At 66.8% G+C, this 15,567-nt stretch overlaps 2 protein-coding genes across 2 annotated transcripts; one reads left to right on the top strand and one right to left on the bottom strand.

Annotated features, from left to right (window-relative positions):
- Positions 1-6,796: 6,796 nt before the first annotated feature.
- Positions 6,797-8,230, bottom strand: EMIHUDRAFT_113295 (hypothetical protein; the record flags this gene model as incomplete). The annotated part of the gene is made up of 2 exons (XM_005782753.1): positions 6,797-7,396; positions 7,721-8,230. The coding sequence occupies 2 exons, from the start codon at positions 8,228-8,230 to the stop codon at positions 6,797-6,799; spliced, it is 1,110 nt and encodes a 369-aa protein (XP_005782810.1).
- A 1,964-nt stretch (positions 8,231-10,194) lies between these two features.
- Positions 10,195-12,862, top strand: EMIHUDRAFT_40958 (hypothetical protein; the record flags this gene model as incomplete). The annotated part of the gene is made up of 5 exons (XM_005782752.1): positions 10,195-10,404; positions 10,480-11,843; positions 11,914-12,160; positions 12,233-12,323; positions 12,405-12,862. Coding segments are annotated over 5 exons (2,370 nt in total), but the record flags the coding sequence as incomplete, so codon positions are not given.
- Positions 12,863-15,567: the final 2,705 nt, after the last annotated feature.

Here is a 15,567-nt window from a genome sequence, read left to right as displayed (position 1 = left end):
GGGGGGGGGAGGGGGGGCAAACGGAGGGCGTCGGCGCGAGCACTCACCGCCGCAGCCGCGAGGGCATCGAGCTCTTCGGGCCGCGCGTGACGCGAAGGGGGCGGCAGGACCGCCGCGACGGCGGAGGGGCCAGGGCCGGCGACGGCGATGGGAATGGCGCCGCCGGCGGGCGTGTCGGGCGTGTCGGCGGGCGCGAGCGTGTGCTCGTCCGCCTCGCCGAAGAGGTCCTCTGCGCTGGCGTCGGCGTCGTCGGTGCCTTCGGCGTCGGTGTCGTCGGCGTCGGTGTCGTCGGCGCCAGCGCCTGCTGCGTCAGCGCCTGCTGCTGCGCCAGCGCCCACGCCTCCGGGGGCGGAGGGCTCGCCCCCGGCTGCGCTCCTGAGCAGGTCCGGCCAGCTCGAGCCCTCCTCGCCAGGAGACGCCCCCGCATCCTCGGCCGCCGCGCCCGGCTCCGCCTCCTCCTCCGTCTCCATCGCCTCCGGCTCCGCCTCCATCATCACGGCCCCCTCCAGCTCCGCCGCCGCAGCCTCTGCTTCCGCCGCCGTCTCCGCCGCTGCGTCAGCCTCCACCTCAGCCGCCTCCGCCTCCGCCTCCGCCTCCGCCTCCGCCGCCGCCGCCGCCGCCGCTGCCTCCGCCGCTGCCGCCGCCGCCGCCGCCGCCGCCGCCGCCTCCGCCGCCGCGATCGCCGCGCCGCGCTGCTGCTCGATGTTGTCGGCGAGCGTGAAGGCGCCGTTGAGGACAAAGGCTCTGCCATAGTCCACCGGGCTGCTCGCATCCTCCTCTTGGCCGGCGGGCAGGTCCAAGCCAAGGAGGTCGCTGTTTTGCCCTTCCTTCTCCTCCTCCCCGCCGCCCTCCGGCGCGTTCGCGACGCGCCTCCATAGGGCGGCGCGCGCGAGCTTGTCTGACACGGCCTTCATCGCGCTGCGGAGCGCCCTCTTCAGCTGGTCCATCGCCTTCCACTCGGCGTGCTTGCGCAGCGCCTCGCGCGCGAGCTCCTCCCGCTCGTCGTCCTCCCCACCGGGGAGGGCGCCGCGCGCAGCGCAAGAGCCGGCGTGCTGCTCCTCGTCGTACCGCTTCCAGCACTTTTGGCAGTAGAGGTCCTCGGGGTTGTCGTGGTCCGCAGTCAGTCCCTCGCTCGCGCCGCATTCTGCGCAGCGCTCGGTCCCCTCCGGCGAAAGGCAGGTGCGGGCAAACGTGGCGCGCTTCCTCTCGCCGCTCGGGAAGTCGACAAGGTACCGCTCCCTGTCGGGCAGGTACTTGACAATCTTGACAAGCACGCCGTTGAGCTCGGGCGCGCTCTTGAGCTCCTGGAGCCGGGCGAGCGAGTCGGGCTCGAGGAGGTCCAGTGATTTTGGAGACATCTTGTTGGAGTGGTGGTTGAGCAGCCGGCGCCGAAAATTCTTTTTTGAGCTTAGCCTTCGATGTTATGAAACAAACGCAAGGCGGACATGGCATATCGCTCTCGGGCCCACAGACATCCCGCACACCCGCCGCCCCCGCGCGCGCCCCACCTCGGCCGGAGAAAGGGGAGTGACAGTTTGGGATGAATGAAAGCCCGAGTATGTTGAGTCCTGGCTCAACAACGCAGGGAACGAGAGGGGGTGGTCCGGCTCACAGGTCCGGCTCACGCGCCTCGAGCTTACCATCTACCGCACTGAACACTTTCGCCCCCTCGCTCCCAACCCATCCATCCCGCCCCGGGCCGCGCCGCGCGATCTCGGGCCGCGCGATCTCGGGCGATCTCGGGCCGCGCCGCGTGACCTCGGGCGATCTCGCACAATCTCGCGCAATCCCGGAGCTCCACGCCACGCCACTCCACCCCACCCCACCTCACCCACCGCCGCGCCGCGCTATCTCGGGCGATCTCGGAGCGTCGCTCGCGCGGCGTCACACCTGCTCAAAAAAGGAAGGGCCTGGTTGGAGCCACGGGGCTCACGAGGACGTGCTCGCTCGGTTCTCGCCGCCTCGCCCTGCGCCACTTTTTTTTTCAGAGCGCCTTCGTTGTTAATAGTACAAACCCAATGGTCCCGAGCGGTCCTTCGTTGCAGTCGCACACACGCACACGCCACGCCGCACCGCGCGCCCGCCCACTGCCCCGCCCAGGCGGGAAAGAGATGATTTTTCCGCGGCAAAAAAGAAACCCCGGGCCGTCGATTGTGGTGGCGGCGTGCCGTCCCCATCCGTCCAAGGGGTTGTCTGTGTTCTTTCCAGACTATCCCAGATCCTGCTGAACAAGCTCCTCTTGTAGCTCGATCGGTCACACCGCCATCGCCGTCGGGGAGAGGGGGGACGACACTGCATCTGCAGCGTGCACCTCGATCCTGTACCGTGTTTGTTATGACCCCCCCCATGAACACACCAGTGAGGGTGGGCGAGACGATCGAGGGGTCCCGTACCATGCGGAATCGACCCTATCAAGTGCTCAAGTGCTCAAGACGAAGGAGGGCGTTGATGTGGGGGTGAAATGTTGCGCGGCGAATTCGAGCCTACCCCCTCGCCGCGCCGATCCTCACGCGGAGGGTAAAACCCTGTGGGACAAAACCCCCCCGCGGTCGGCAGTCTTCAGAGTGGACCCCCCCCTCCCCAGCCTCCCCTGTGCATCTCGCACCCCCCCCCGCTCCCCATCGGTGACTCGCGAAGGACACGGACACTCGGGGTGAGGGGGGGTCCCCCAGAGAGGGGGCTTTGGGGCATTGTTTGGGTTGATCGCTCGTGCCGATCTCGGGTCGATCTCGGGTCGATCTCGGGTCGATCTCGGGTCGATCTCGGGTCGATCTCGGGTCGATCTCGGGTCGATCTCGGGTCGATCTCGGGTCTCGGGTCGGTCTTGGGCGGGTCGGTCTCGGAGTGGTCTAGAAAAGAAAAAATGGGGCGAGATGAGGCGAGATGAGGCGAGGTGAGGCGAGGTGGGGGGCGAGATGAGGCGAGATGAGGCGAGATGAGGCGAGATGAGGCGAGATGAGGCGAAAAAAAAAATTGCTAGCTCAAAAAACCGGCACACCAATCTCCCTTCCTCTCTCTATCCTCTCTTGGAGCTCCAGAGTCCACACCCCCCTGCCCCGGGATCGCGTACAAGCTATGGCTACCGTAGGCCACACTAGCGTCGCTGGGGGTTCCCTGCCCTAGATGGGAAGCTGGCCGCTGATCCGAAGACCGACTGCACCAGGGCGCCTAGATATACTCGAGGTGAGCGAGGGTGAAGTTACGCCTTAAATGCCGGCCTCTCTACTGTGGACCTTACTCCGAGCTCGTTGGCTCCTCCTATTCCCCCACCCCCCCTCCCCCCCCACTCTCTCCGAGCAAGGGCGTGCGCTACGTCCCCAAGGGGGGGGGGACGTGGGGGGGAGGTGTGGCGCTTAGGTTGTGGCGTTTGGGTTGTTGTGGGGCACCCAAACGGTTTCGGTTTTCCTCCTTGGTGCCCCGAGTAGAGCGCGATCTCCCCTGGAGTCTGTCGCGCCCGTTCTGTCTAAGCTCGAGGTTCAACCTTCCAGTTGATCCTTATCGGACTGGTGAGGTCTGCCTAGCCGTCGTAGTGTAGTGCCTGGGGTGCGTCTGCGTCGGTGCTACACACACTCGGCAGGACGCTGCTCTAGGTCGTTGCTGCTGGTCGTCGCTGCTTGTCAAGGCTCGGGGGGGGAGGGGGGAAGTGGGTTCCGGTGTTTTTTCTTTGCACTTTGCACATACGTGAAATTTGCGCTTAGACCTTAGTGCAAAGTGCAAAGTGCAAAGTGCAAAGACCAAAGTGCAAGTCGCGCTCGTGTTTTTCTTTTTATGCTTTGGCAGTAAAAAGAACTGTGTGCGGCAGGCGCAGGCTCGGCCGATATCCAATACTTCGACTCACATCTTCGCTGCGGTGTGCCCGGGGAGGCGCGGCGGCGGGGTGGATTGAGAAGGCTCAGAGTGCAGAGAGACTGCAGGCGTGCAGAGGCGCGCGCTGCAGTTTCTCTGATCGGGCTGCTGGCGGTGTGAGCGCGGGGTGGCGTGGTGAGGCGTGAGGCAGGCTTTTGTTGTGGAGTGCGGGCTGCATCGTCAGGCGTATGCGTGCACATGGTGCTGTATGCTGTGTGTGCAGGCTGGCAGTCTGTGCAGCAGAGAGCGGAAGCGCGCGCGCGCGCGCGCGCGCGTGCGGGCGTGCGTGCGCGCCTGCGCGGTGCCGGATCTGCGTCTCACTCGCGGCGCGTCCTGGTACAGCCGCTTATGAGATGCCAGAAGCAGTCTGCAGAGCCTGCACAGGGCGCAAAAAGGCGCAGGTGTGCTGGTGAGGTGTGCTGCGGCGCGCGTCGCGGCGTGAGTGGATATGCGGCTGCCTCTGGTGGTGCGAGGGGCGCGCAGCTGGTGCGGGCGGCGCGGGACGGCCATGGGGCGCCAGCACAGGGCAGACGCACATGGGCACAGCTCTGAAAGGCGCTGCGCGTGTTTGCGTGCGCGCGGGGACGTACGCGCAGTTTTCACGCGGTGTGCCTGGAGAAGGGCATGAGAGGCGCCGGCCGCGCGTGTATTGGCGTGTGGGAGTTCGGAGTATGCCCGGAGGGCGTGATGGTGCCCGAAGGGCGGTCCTCCATGCGGAGGTGAACCTTTTCAAAAAGAAAAGGTGAGACGAGGCGAGGTGAGGCGAGATGAGGCGAGGTGTGAGGCGAGATGAGGGTTGAGCTTGAGTCGAGGTGAGGCGATATGAGGCGAGGTGAGGCGAGATGAGGCGAGGTGAGGCGAGATGAAGCGAGGTGAGGCGAGATGAGGCGAGATGAGGCGAGATGAAGCGAGGTGAGGCGAGATGAGGCGAGCTGAGGCGAGACTAGGAGGCGAGATGAAGCGGGATGTTGTGTGGCTGCTTGTGCTGCCAAGCAGGCAGCACAAAAGCAGCCATACAAGTGAGCTTTTGGGTTGTGTGGCTGCTTGTGCTGCCTGCTCATGAGCAGGCAGCACAAGCAGCCACACAAGTCAGCTTTGGGAGCTCTCGGCGACGCCCAATGCGTGCGCCGGTAGGGGGGAGTGTGCGCGCGCATGTGTGAGATGTGGATTGTGGCAGGCCTGCTGCTGCTGATGGGAAGTGTGCTCTGTGTGTGGCGCTGCGCTGGCGTGCGGCGCGCGCGTGCTGTGCGCGTGTGCGTGTTGGATCCGCGCGTGCGTCTGCGTGTGCTGCGCGCGCGCCGCCGGTGTGTGCTGTGTGCTGCACTCTGCTGTGCGCCTGTTTGTGAGTCTTTGAGGTGCAGGCCTGGCTGGCAGGGCTGCGCGGTGGGCTGCGCTCTGCTGCGGGTGGTTGTGCGCCTGCCTGGTGGTGTGCGGCGGCCGCGCAGCCCGCCCGACCGGGTCGTCGGCGGCCCAGGGCGCGAGCATGCGGTCGGCGCTGCATGTGAGGCTGCTGCGCGGCTGGCGCGTATGTTTCCGTGCGATGAGGGACGCGCGTATGTGTTCACGCTGCGGGCGCGGGCGGGCGCGGGGGGCGGCGTGGTCTCACCGCGGTCCGACGCCGGTTGGTCTTCGGCGTGACGAGGGCGGGCGCGCAAAGAGGCCTTGCCGCCATCGCGTTGCCGCGAAGGAGAAAGAATAGCGGCATATCGTTTCCTCTGAACTCGGTCCCCCAACGGAAGAGGCCTCGCTCCTATTGGAACACTCCAACATCAGATTTGCCTCGTGCGTCCCTTTTTGAGGCGGAAAGCTCGTTTCTTTTGGGTCCTGTGGGCACCCTATCCGCGAGACCTCGAAATAGTTGTGCTGAAGACGCTGTTTTTGATTGAAAATAGTTCCCCACGTTCCCCTTTATACAACCTTCATAGCAACATGAGATGTACCCCACGTTCCCCTTCATATGAGAAACCTCCCGGAACTACTCGATCCTGACAGATCCCCACGTTCCCCTTCATCCATGTACCCCTCGACGTGGGGGCTCACAAGAACCAACTCACAAGGTCCAACCCTCGCCTTTCCCGTTCCACTCGCGCTGGCCCCGCCGCATCGACGCACATATGGCCGCGGCGAGCTGCACGCCCGAGCGGCGCGACGCCTCTTGCTCACGCAACCCGCCGCTCCCTCTCCGCTCCCACCATGCGATGCGCTTCGCTTTGGCGCCCGAGCGGCTTGGCCCCCTCTCGGCCTCACAATGCCTGCCACCTCCCGATCGCAGGTGAGGCTGCTGCCATCGAGGAGCCGCGAGATGCGGCCGCTGCCGCTCGTTGTCCACCCTTACACCGAGCGAACCCGCCCGATTGCCCCCACTCTCTTCCGGCGAGAGAGCGAGACACACTCGCTTGCCAATCGCTGCCCGGCTCCAGTCCGAGCGCCGAGGACACGAGAGAGTGTGCCGGCGGCCTCGTCGCAGCGGTAACGCCGCGGCGTGCTGCCCGTAGGTGTGGCAGTGACCTGGCTCAACCCTCTCTTTGTGGCCTCGCCCCTCTTTGTTCTTTTTGACGCAGCCCACGCCACGCGTCCATTCGATCGATTTCTTTTTATCTGTTTTAGGCGAGGCTCGAGGGGGAGGGCGTGGTGGGGGGCTGCGGGGTTGGGTGGGTGGGTGGCCGGCGGGGTGGAGATTGCGACGATTGATCCCATTTGGCCATTGGAGATTCCTCGAGATATTCTCATCCCCATGTGCCCCCATGTACCCCCATGTACCCCCATGTACCCCATATACCCCCAGACATCTCCAGAGCAGTTTTTGACCCTCTTTCACATGGTCGTGATCCCGTAGGTGCTGACCTCTCCGTTCGCCGTCCGTCAACTCGAGGCCCGCCAGCCAGCCATCCCAAGCTAGTCCCCAACAGACGCAGACCGCCAATCGACACAAGCCCATCGCCGCCCAGAATCACGCCCCCCAGTATACACCCCGGAGCGATGCCAAATCCCCGTCCGCGTCGCCGTCGCCGCCGCCTCCGTCCGCGTCGCCGTCGCCGCTGCCGCCCTCAGCATCGCCGTCGCCGTCCGCATCGCCATCTCCGCCACCGCCGTCGGCCTCGCCATCTCCGCCGCCGCCGTCCGCGTCGCCGCCGCCGCCGCCGCCGCCTCCGTGCGCGTCGCCGTCGCCGCCGCCTCCGTCCGCCTCGCCATCCCCGCCGCCGCCGTCCGCCTCGCCATCTCCGCCACCGCCGTCGGCCTCGCCCTCGCCGCCGCCGCCGTCCGCGTCGCCCTCGCCGCCGCCTCCCTTGACCTCGCCATCTCCGCCACCTCCCTCCGCCTCGCCGTCCCCGCCGCCGCCGTCCGCCTCGCCATCTCCGTCACCGCCGTCCGCCTCACCGTCGCCCCCGCTGCCGTCCGCCTCGCCGTCGCCGCCGCCTCCAGCTCGGCATCGCCGTCCCCCCGCCGCCCTCAGCATCGCCGTCCCCCCGCCGCCCTCAGCATCGCCGTCGCCGCCGCCGCCGTCCGTGTCGCCCTCGCCGCCGCCGCCGCCCACCTCGCCGTCGCCGCCCTGCTACCCGCTGCTCAAGCAGACTGCGGGCGTGTGCAAGACGGTCGCGCAGTGTTCCGCGGGTCTCGACGAGACGGGCGCGTACTCGCAGCTCAACGTGCTGCGCGACAACGGCGGCCAGTTCACGGGTGCCGACGGCAAGTTCGAGTTCAAGATCAAGTGGGACGACGGCAAGGTGCAGCACTGGAGGCAAACGAGCAACCCCATGGTGCACCCCGGCTGCTCGGGCCACTGCGGCGTCACCGGCTACGAGGCCGTGAACATTTCGTCGACCGCCCATGGGTGGGGCGGCCTCGAGTTGTCGAGTACAGCGGCCTCCGCCACCGCATCCCCGCCGTCGCCGTCGCCGTCGCCGCCACCGCCCTCGCCGCCGCCGCCGCCGCCGCCGCCGCCCTCGCCGCCGCCGCCGTCGCCCTCGCCGTCGCCCTTGCCCTCGCCGCCGCCGCCGCTCTCGCCGCCGTCGTCGCCACCGCCGCCCTCGCCGTCGTCCTCGCCGCCCCCACCCTCGCCCCCTCCGCCGCCGCCGCCATCGCCCCCTCCCTCGCCGCCACTGCCGCCGCCACCGCCCTCGCCGCTGCTGCCGCCGCCGCCAGCCTCGCCGCCGCCGCCGCCGCCGCCGCCGCTGCCAACCTCGCCGTCGCTCGCCGCCGCCACCCTCGCCGCCGCCACCGCCGCTGCCACCGCCTGCGTCCGCTCTGGCTGTCGCCGCGCCGTCACCGTCCGCATCTCCCGCGCCGCCGCCGCTGTCCGCCTTGCCGTCGCCGCCGTCGCCACCGCCACCACCGTCGCCTCCGCCCTCGCCGCCGCCGCTGCTCCCCGCCGCCGCCGCCGCATTCCCGCTGCGTGGTCGCTGCGGCCGACCCATCGCCCTGCCTCCCCCCTCTCATCTCAGACCCTGTCACACCGCATAGCTGTTTGCACATCCAAAGCAAGCGCCTGCCCTTTGTGAGGCGTGGTCATCGTGCCCCCTTTGGTGCTCGCTACAGGTGGTCTCGAGACTGGCCCAATACTTTCGCGGATACCCAGAAGATGACCTCCGCCGGCGACCGCTCGCCCGACGACGCCTGCCTCCTCTCCCGCCTCTGGCTCGGCTGGTGCGCGGCCATCGCGTACAGAGGCTGGTCCAAGCCGCTGCAGGAGGAGGACCTGCCCTCCGCGCCCCGCGGAGTGCGGTCGGATCCGCTGCACCGCGTCGCAGTCGAGCTGTGGGAGGCGGAGCTGGCGCGCGCTGAGCCGGGCAAGGCGCGGGTCCTCTCGGGCGTGCTGTACCCACTCGCGCGCCGCAGCTTTTACCAGGGCGGTGCGCTGATGGTCGTCTCCGGCCTCTGCAACTCGGTGGCGCGGCCGCTGCTCCTCAAGAGCACCGTCGAGTCCATCTCGCCCGACGAGCCGCTCTGGCGCAGCTTCGCTTTTGCCAGTGGCCTCGGTGCCTGCCTGCTGCTCGAGCAGTGGAGCAAGACGCAGGGCCTGCACATTGCGGGCGACGAGGCGATCCTGCGCGCGTCGTCGGCCGCGATGCAGCTGGTGACCCTCAAGGCGGGCCGGCTCCGCACCGGCGTCGGCTCGGACGGCGCCGAGCAGACGCTGCTCGGCGAGGACCTCGCTGCCGCCGGCCTGGCCAGTACACGGCCGCGACACGTTGCGGACGTGCGCCTTAGGCAAGGACCTCGTTGGGGCCGCCGACATGGCCCGCTTCCTGCCGGTCACGTGGCTCTGCCTCTCCTCCCTCGTCGGCGGCCTCACCGTCCTCTTCGTCCTCTCGGGCCTCGCCGGCGGGCTCGGCGTCCTCGTCATGGCGGGCACCATATTCGTCTCGATACCGCTCGGCCGCCGCGCGAAGCGCTCGCAGGCGCGGAGGTGCGGCGCACGCCGCCGCGGCCACCCGCCGCCGACCCCGCCCTTCCCCTCAGATGGCGATGCTCAAGGCGTCGGAGGAGACGGCGGGCGCGACGAGGGAGCTGCTCGACGGCGCAAAGGTGGTCAAGCTCATGGGCTGGGAGGAGGCGTTCCTCGCCCACATCTGCCGCCGCCGTGCGACCGAGCTGACGCACCTCCGCTCGTTTCGGATCGCCCTGATCGTCTTCGTGCAGATCGGCCGCGCCTCGCCTATCATCTCCATTCTCTGCACCGTTCTCGTCCTCGCCCTCGCCTCGCCCGACCGCTTCCGCGCCGATGTCGTGCTTCCAATCATCGCCCTCTTCCAGGTTGGGCTGGCCCCTTCCCTCGCCCACGCCCTCGGCCACACCTCGGCCACACCTCGCCCACGCCTCGCGTCGCTCCTCTAGGCGTTGCGCGTCGCCTTAATCTTTCTCCCGCTAAACATCCAGATCCTGATCGGGGTCCAAGTGGCCGCCTCGCGCATCTCCGCCTACCTGCAGCTTCCCGAGCAGCCCGCACCGCCCGCCGCGGCTGGCGAGGGCGGCGCGCTCCTCACGCTCGACGGCGCGACGGTCAGCTGGCCTGCGCGCAGCGAGGCGCCAGCCGCCGCACAGCAGCCCACCCGCCTGAGCCGCCTGAGCCGCCTGAGCCGCCGCGCGCCGCCGCCGCCGCCGCCGCCGCCGCCGCCGCCGCCGCCGCCGCCGCCGCCGCGCTCGCGCTTCGACGGAGTGGGCCCGCGCTCGGCGACGGCGCAGATCAACATGCTCAGCTTTCCCGAGCCGGTCGACGCCGTGAGCGGCGTGTCGCTCTCGGTGAGCGCGGGTGAGCTGGTCGCGCTGGTCGGGCCCGTCTCTGCGGGCAAGACGTCGCTGCTGGCGGCCCTGTGGGGGGAGGCGTTCGTGCGCAGCGGCAAGCACGCCGTCGCGCAGGCCGCCATCGTGCCGCAACGCCCCTTCACCATCGCCGGCACGATCCTCGACAACATCCTGCTCGGGAGGCGGCTCGAGCCGGACCTCCTTGCGGAGATCCTCGAGGGGTGCGCCCTGCTCGACGACCTGGCGGCGCTGCCGCTGCGTGAGCACACCGAGGTGGGCGAGCGAGGCGTGACTCTCTCGGGCGGGCAGCAGCAGGTTACCCCCCCACCCCCCCCCCCCCCGTTCTCTCCCGCCACCAGCCACTCACCCTCCTAGCCTCCCCTTTCGCAGCGGATCGCCATGGCGCGCGCCCTCTACGGCCGCCCCTCCGTACTCCTCCTCGACGACCCGCTCTCCGCCGTCGACGCGCGCACGGCGTGCGTGCTCCTCGACGCCATCGTCCGCTACGTCAAGCGCGGCTGGCTGGCGGAGCCCGAGGCCGGGCCGGTCGCGCGCGCCGCGCTCGTGTCGGCATCGCAAGGCGGCCACCTGCACGCCTTCGACTCGCTCCTGCTCATCGAGGGCGGCGCCGTGACTGCGCACGGCCCGCGCGAGGCGCTACTCGCCTCGGGGTCGGAGCTCACGGATCGGCTCCTCGGCGCAGCAGCCGCCGCATCGCTGGACGACCTTCCCGAGGCGAGCCGCTCGCCGGCCGAGGCGGCGGCAGCTCTTGCCAAGGCGGCCGAGGGCGCGTCGGCGGCCGGCGCGAAGGCTTCTGCGGCGCCGCCGGGCGGCGTCTCGCGGCTCACCACGGCGGAGAGTCGGCAGACTGGTGCTTTCTCCTCTGGCATATACACCACCTATATCCGCGCGCTCGGGACCGCGTCCGTCTGGTCCTACTTTGCGCTGCTCGTGCTCACCTACGGCACCTTTCTGCTCGCCGACTTGTGGCTCGTGCGGTGGTGGATCGGCGACGCGGGGCCGGCTGTCGGGTTACCGACAGCGAGCCGGGCGGGCGTCTACTCAGGCTTGTGCCTCGGCTTCATCGCGCTGATCATCGGCTCGTCCATCTTCTTTACCGTCATTTCGGTGCGCGCCTCGGCGGCGATGCACCGCAGCACGCTCCGCCGCGTCATCTACGCGCCGCTCGGCTGGTACGACAGCACGCCCTCTGGACGCGTCCTCTCGCGCTTCACCTCGGACCTGAACACGGTCGACATCACTCTGAGCACAGACGTGGACAACCTGATGCATATGGGCTTCCAGGCGGCCACGATTTTCGGGCTGATCGCATCCACAACTTGGGTCCTCGCTGTCGTCGCCGCCGGCGTCTTTGCCGTCTTTTGCTTCGCCACTCTAGTCGCAGACCGCTCGATACGCGAGCTGCGCCGCCTCGCAAACAACGCCGTCTCGCCAATCATGTCCAACATCGCCGAAATCAAGGTCGGGACGCCCCTCGTGCGGGCGATGCGCCTCGGCTCCTTCTTCGCCGCCCGCCAGTCTGCAGCGATTGGCGCGTGGGCTCGATTCTCCTACCTCTCACGGGCGATGCAGTCCTGGTACGCGCACGTGGGTGGCACCCTCGTCTTTATCTTTGGCGTCGCCACCTTCTTCATCATCATCGGGAATCGCGCCTCGTTTGGGGTAGCGGAGGGCGGCCTCGCGCTCACGTACGCAGTTGTCCTCCCCTACTTCATCAACCTCATCTCCGATATGTGCCTCGCCGACACCCGCGCGTGGGCCTGCCACGGTGCGTCTCTTTACACCTCCCTCGGCTGATCATAGGTTCGTTCAGCTGCGCACGTCCATGGCGGCGCTCGAGCGGCTTCTGGAGTACTTGGAGCTGCCACAGGAGCCGCCGCACGAATTGCCGTCCGACCCGCCGCAGGCCGACTTTCCAAAAGCGGGCGAGGTGGTCTTTCAGAGCCTCTGCCTGCGGTACCGGCCCGGGCTGCCGCTTGCGCTGGCTGACTTCTCGGCCACCATCGCACCCCGGCAGATGGCCGGGGTGGTCGGCCGAACGGGCACGCTTGTACCGGGCCTGATCGCTAGTACCGCACCGATGGTGAGTCGCATCGTTTGGCGCTATTTAGGCGCTGGCAAGAGCACGCTTGTCCTCGCTCTTTTCCGACTGCTCGAGCCGGCTGCGGGCAGCATCATCATCGACGGGCGCGAGACGGTTTCGCTCGGTTTGCGTGCGCTCCGCCGCACAATGTCCATCATTCCTCAGGCGCTGATTGCCCCCCCCCCCCCCCCCGCGTGCGCGGCCCCGCGAGCTTTGGCGCCAAAGCTCGTCGCCGCCTCGCAGGATCCGGTGCTACACCAGGGCACCGTCGCGCACAACCTCTGCCCCTTTGGAACAAAGAGTGACGAGGAGCTGGCGTCGGCGTTGGTGCGCGCGCGGCTCCCCGCGGACCTCCTCGGCACGCACGTCGCCAAGAATGGCTCGAACCTCTCCTCGGGCGAGCGGCAGCTCCTCTGCTTTGCGCGCGCGATGCTCGAGGAGACGCCGATCCTCGTGCTCGACGAGGCCACGAGCAACCTCGACGAGAACTCTGACGCGGCGATGCAGGAGCTGCTCCGCGAGGAGTACGCGGCAAAGACGGTGATCACCATCGCGCACCGCCTCCTGACAGTCGCCGACTACGACACCCTCCTCGTGCTTGGTGGCGGTCGCCTGCTCGAGCAGGGGTCGCCCGCAACGCTGCTCAACGACCCAGCATCGGTGCTCAGCAGCATGGCTGCCGCTCTCGGTGACGAGGGGAGGGACGCGTTGCTGGACAAGGCGAGGCAAGCGAAGGGCCTAGAGTGACACCCAGCGAGGGGCAGACCTCTCAATGATCAGACCTCTCGAGCCATGGCTCACACGTCCCATTTGGGGACGTAACATCGATCCGCGACCCACTTCGCCACAGACGGCCCCGCGCGCGCCTCGCCACTATGAACCATGGCTCTGGACTGGTGCGCTCCCCGTGGGGTCCATGCCCGGCGAGGCCCACCCTGTGGGCGTATAGAAGGTACAGGCCGCTGCTTGTGAGGGCGTAGGGACCCGGGACCCGCCCCAGGATGCCAAGCCATGTGGCGTGCTGACGGAGCGCTCTGGACTGGTGCCGAGGAGAGCCGCTCTGGACTGGTGCCGAGGAGACGAGGTTCTCGGGGTTCCGTTGCGCGTTGGCCTCTTTGTAGGGAAGAATTTTGACATCCGTCAAAACGCCTGCTGGGGGTAGCTTCGTCAACAGCAGGCGCTGGCGCCATCAACGTTCCTCCCGAGGTTTTGAGATACCGTAAAAAAGTCGGGCGGGCGCGCGGTGCGCGTCAGGGGCGGGGAACCCGCAATTTGAGATGCTGAGGGCATTTTTGCACTCGTTTTTCTTCTAAAGCAATTTTTTTTTGAGTTGCAAAAAATCAACTCAGATTGCATTTTTCAACTCAGAACGCCGAGTTGACTTTTCGCATTTCAAGATGCACACCGCATTCCAAAGATGGTCCACGCATTCCAGGATGCGTCGACCATCCTGGAATGCGAACTGCATTCGTGAATGCGCTAGCATCTGGAGTTACCCCTTTGCATTCTAGGATGCTCCTTGCTATTTCAAGTTGCCTCCCTTAACCTGAGATGCCCAGCATTTTGGCCAATGCCGCATGTCGGCGGGGCATCGCGGTAGGCTGCGGCTCGGCCTGCGCCTCGGCAGTCGTTGCCGCTGCGCAGCTGGATATGGTGGCGCACGTGGCGTGGCCTGTCGTTTGCATGTTTTGCGGTGGCAGCCCATAACCGCACGAATTGTGCATGACCCTCAGCAATCCGTGTTCGATCGGCAACGCCCGTGCCGCTGCTCTGTGTCTCGTTAGAATCAGGCAATGAAACACGGCGCCCGCTCTCGTCGCATCTGCGCCGGTTGACATATCAGTGTATGTGGCTCTTTTATGGATAACAAGGAGTCTCGTGTTCCAGAACTTTTTCTTCTTATATGTGCCAGTCCGAGCCAGTCTGCTGTGAGAGGGGCTTGTATAGTAAAATTCTTATATGAGCCCGCAGCCCGCGGCTTCCTCGCGCGTTTCGCGCTCCTTAACGGTCTCTCTCGCCAGCCCTCAACTGTTCAGTAGAATTTGCTGCAACTGGGCAGATTCATGTGGTATCATGCTGTCCTCATCAGGTGTCTGTGCCGCAGTGTAGACGAGACTCTAATCTTTATGCCTCGGCACCCCATCGAGGCAGCTCGCGAGGTGAAGCTTGCCAGCAAGGGTATTGTTGCCTACACCAGCAGGCAAGGGAGCACTATGGTGTGAGCCTGCCAGCACTGGTGCGCAAGCCAGATCAGTACAGTCGTACCGGGCAGCAATGAAGCGCGTTGGGTGCCCGCGCCGGATGCAGTGCGCCCAGTGCTAAAGCGGCTTTAGCACGTTGGGCCGCATCAGCAGATGCGTGAGGCGGTGCGGAAACCGTTGTTTCAAGGCCACCTGGTAGGCTCACTCCTTCCCATCCCAGAGGTAGAGGGCAAGGAAGGTAGTCGATACCCTCGCCACAGATGGACATTTTTTTCAGTGTTATGTGCTCTTACTTTCAGATACGCAGGAGGACTCTGCTGACGGGGGGGGTATTTTAAAGCCCAAGAAAGAAAGAAGCAGGATTGTAACGCCCTCCGCCCACGCACATTGTTTTCCGCACTAAACGCCCTCCGCCTACCCACATTTTTTCCCGCACTGCTTATTCCGCAAAGGCGGCGGAATAGTAAAACGGCAACTTGGGCAATTGTCGGACTCTCCCATTCTGTAGCGTCAAAGCGCAGCTGCCTCGTGGCTCGTGGTGCATGGTGCATCCTGCCCGCTCCCCCGCAGCTACGCTGCTGGCGATTGATGTCGCACGCGCATGCCCACCCTCACGGCACCCACGCCATACCCGCGCGCTGACAACACATACCTGACATGCGCACTGCACCGACATCCAGCCAGGCTCCCGCGTCGACAACGAAGAGAGGCGCGTTGAGCCGGCGCAAGGAGCACGTCTCACTCACACCACCACTGACGGCCTCCCACTTCTCGGCCGCAGCTTTTCACACCGTGGTACCTTCGGCTCCTCGTCGCTAGCATCATCAGCGAGTACACCCTGCCTCTCGCCGTTTGCCCTGGCGAACGTGGCCGTGCTGATTGTCTACCGCCGCGTGGCTGTGCGAGATCTAGACGTGCACACCCCGCACGCCACTCGGCTGTGCTTGCGCAGCAGACGGCGTGGGTGGCTGCGCAGGCCCCTGGCCGCGGAGGAGGAGGCTGGCCCGTCTGGCGGTGTGCTGGCGGTTGGAAGTAAGAGGGAGAGGGGGAGAGCGAGAGAGAGAGAGAGAGAGAGAGAGAGAGAGAGAGAGAGAGAGAGAGAGAGAGAGAGAGAGAGAGAGAGAGAGAGAGAGAGAGAGAGAGAGAGAGAGAGAGAGAGAGAGAGAGAGAGGA

This window comes from Emiliania huxleyi (genome assembly GCF_000372725.1).
Source record: "Emiliania huxleyi CCMP1516 chromosome Unknown EMIHUscaffold_186, whole genome shotgun sequence".
NCBI lineage: Eukaryota > Haptophyta > Isochrysidales > Noelaerhabdaceae > Emiliania > Emiliania huxleyi.
The sequence above is the reverse complement of the archived record's forward strand: the minus strand, read 5'-3'. Positions and strand labels throughout refer to the sequence as shown.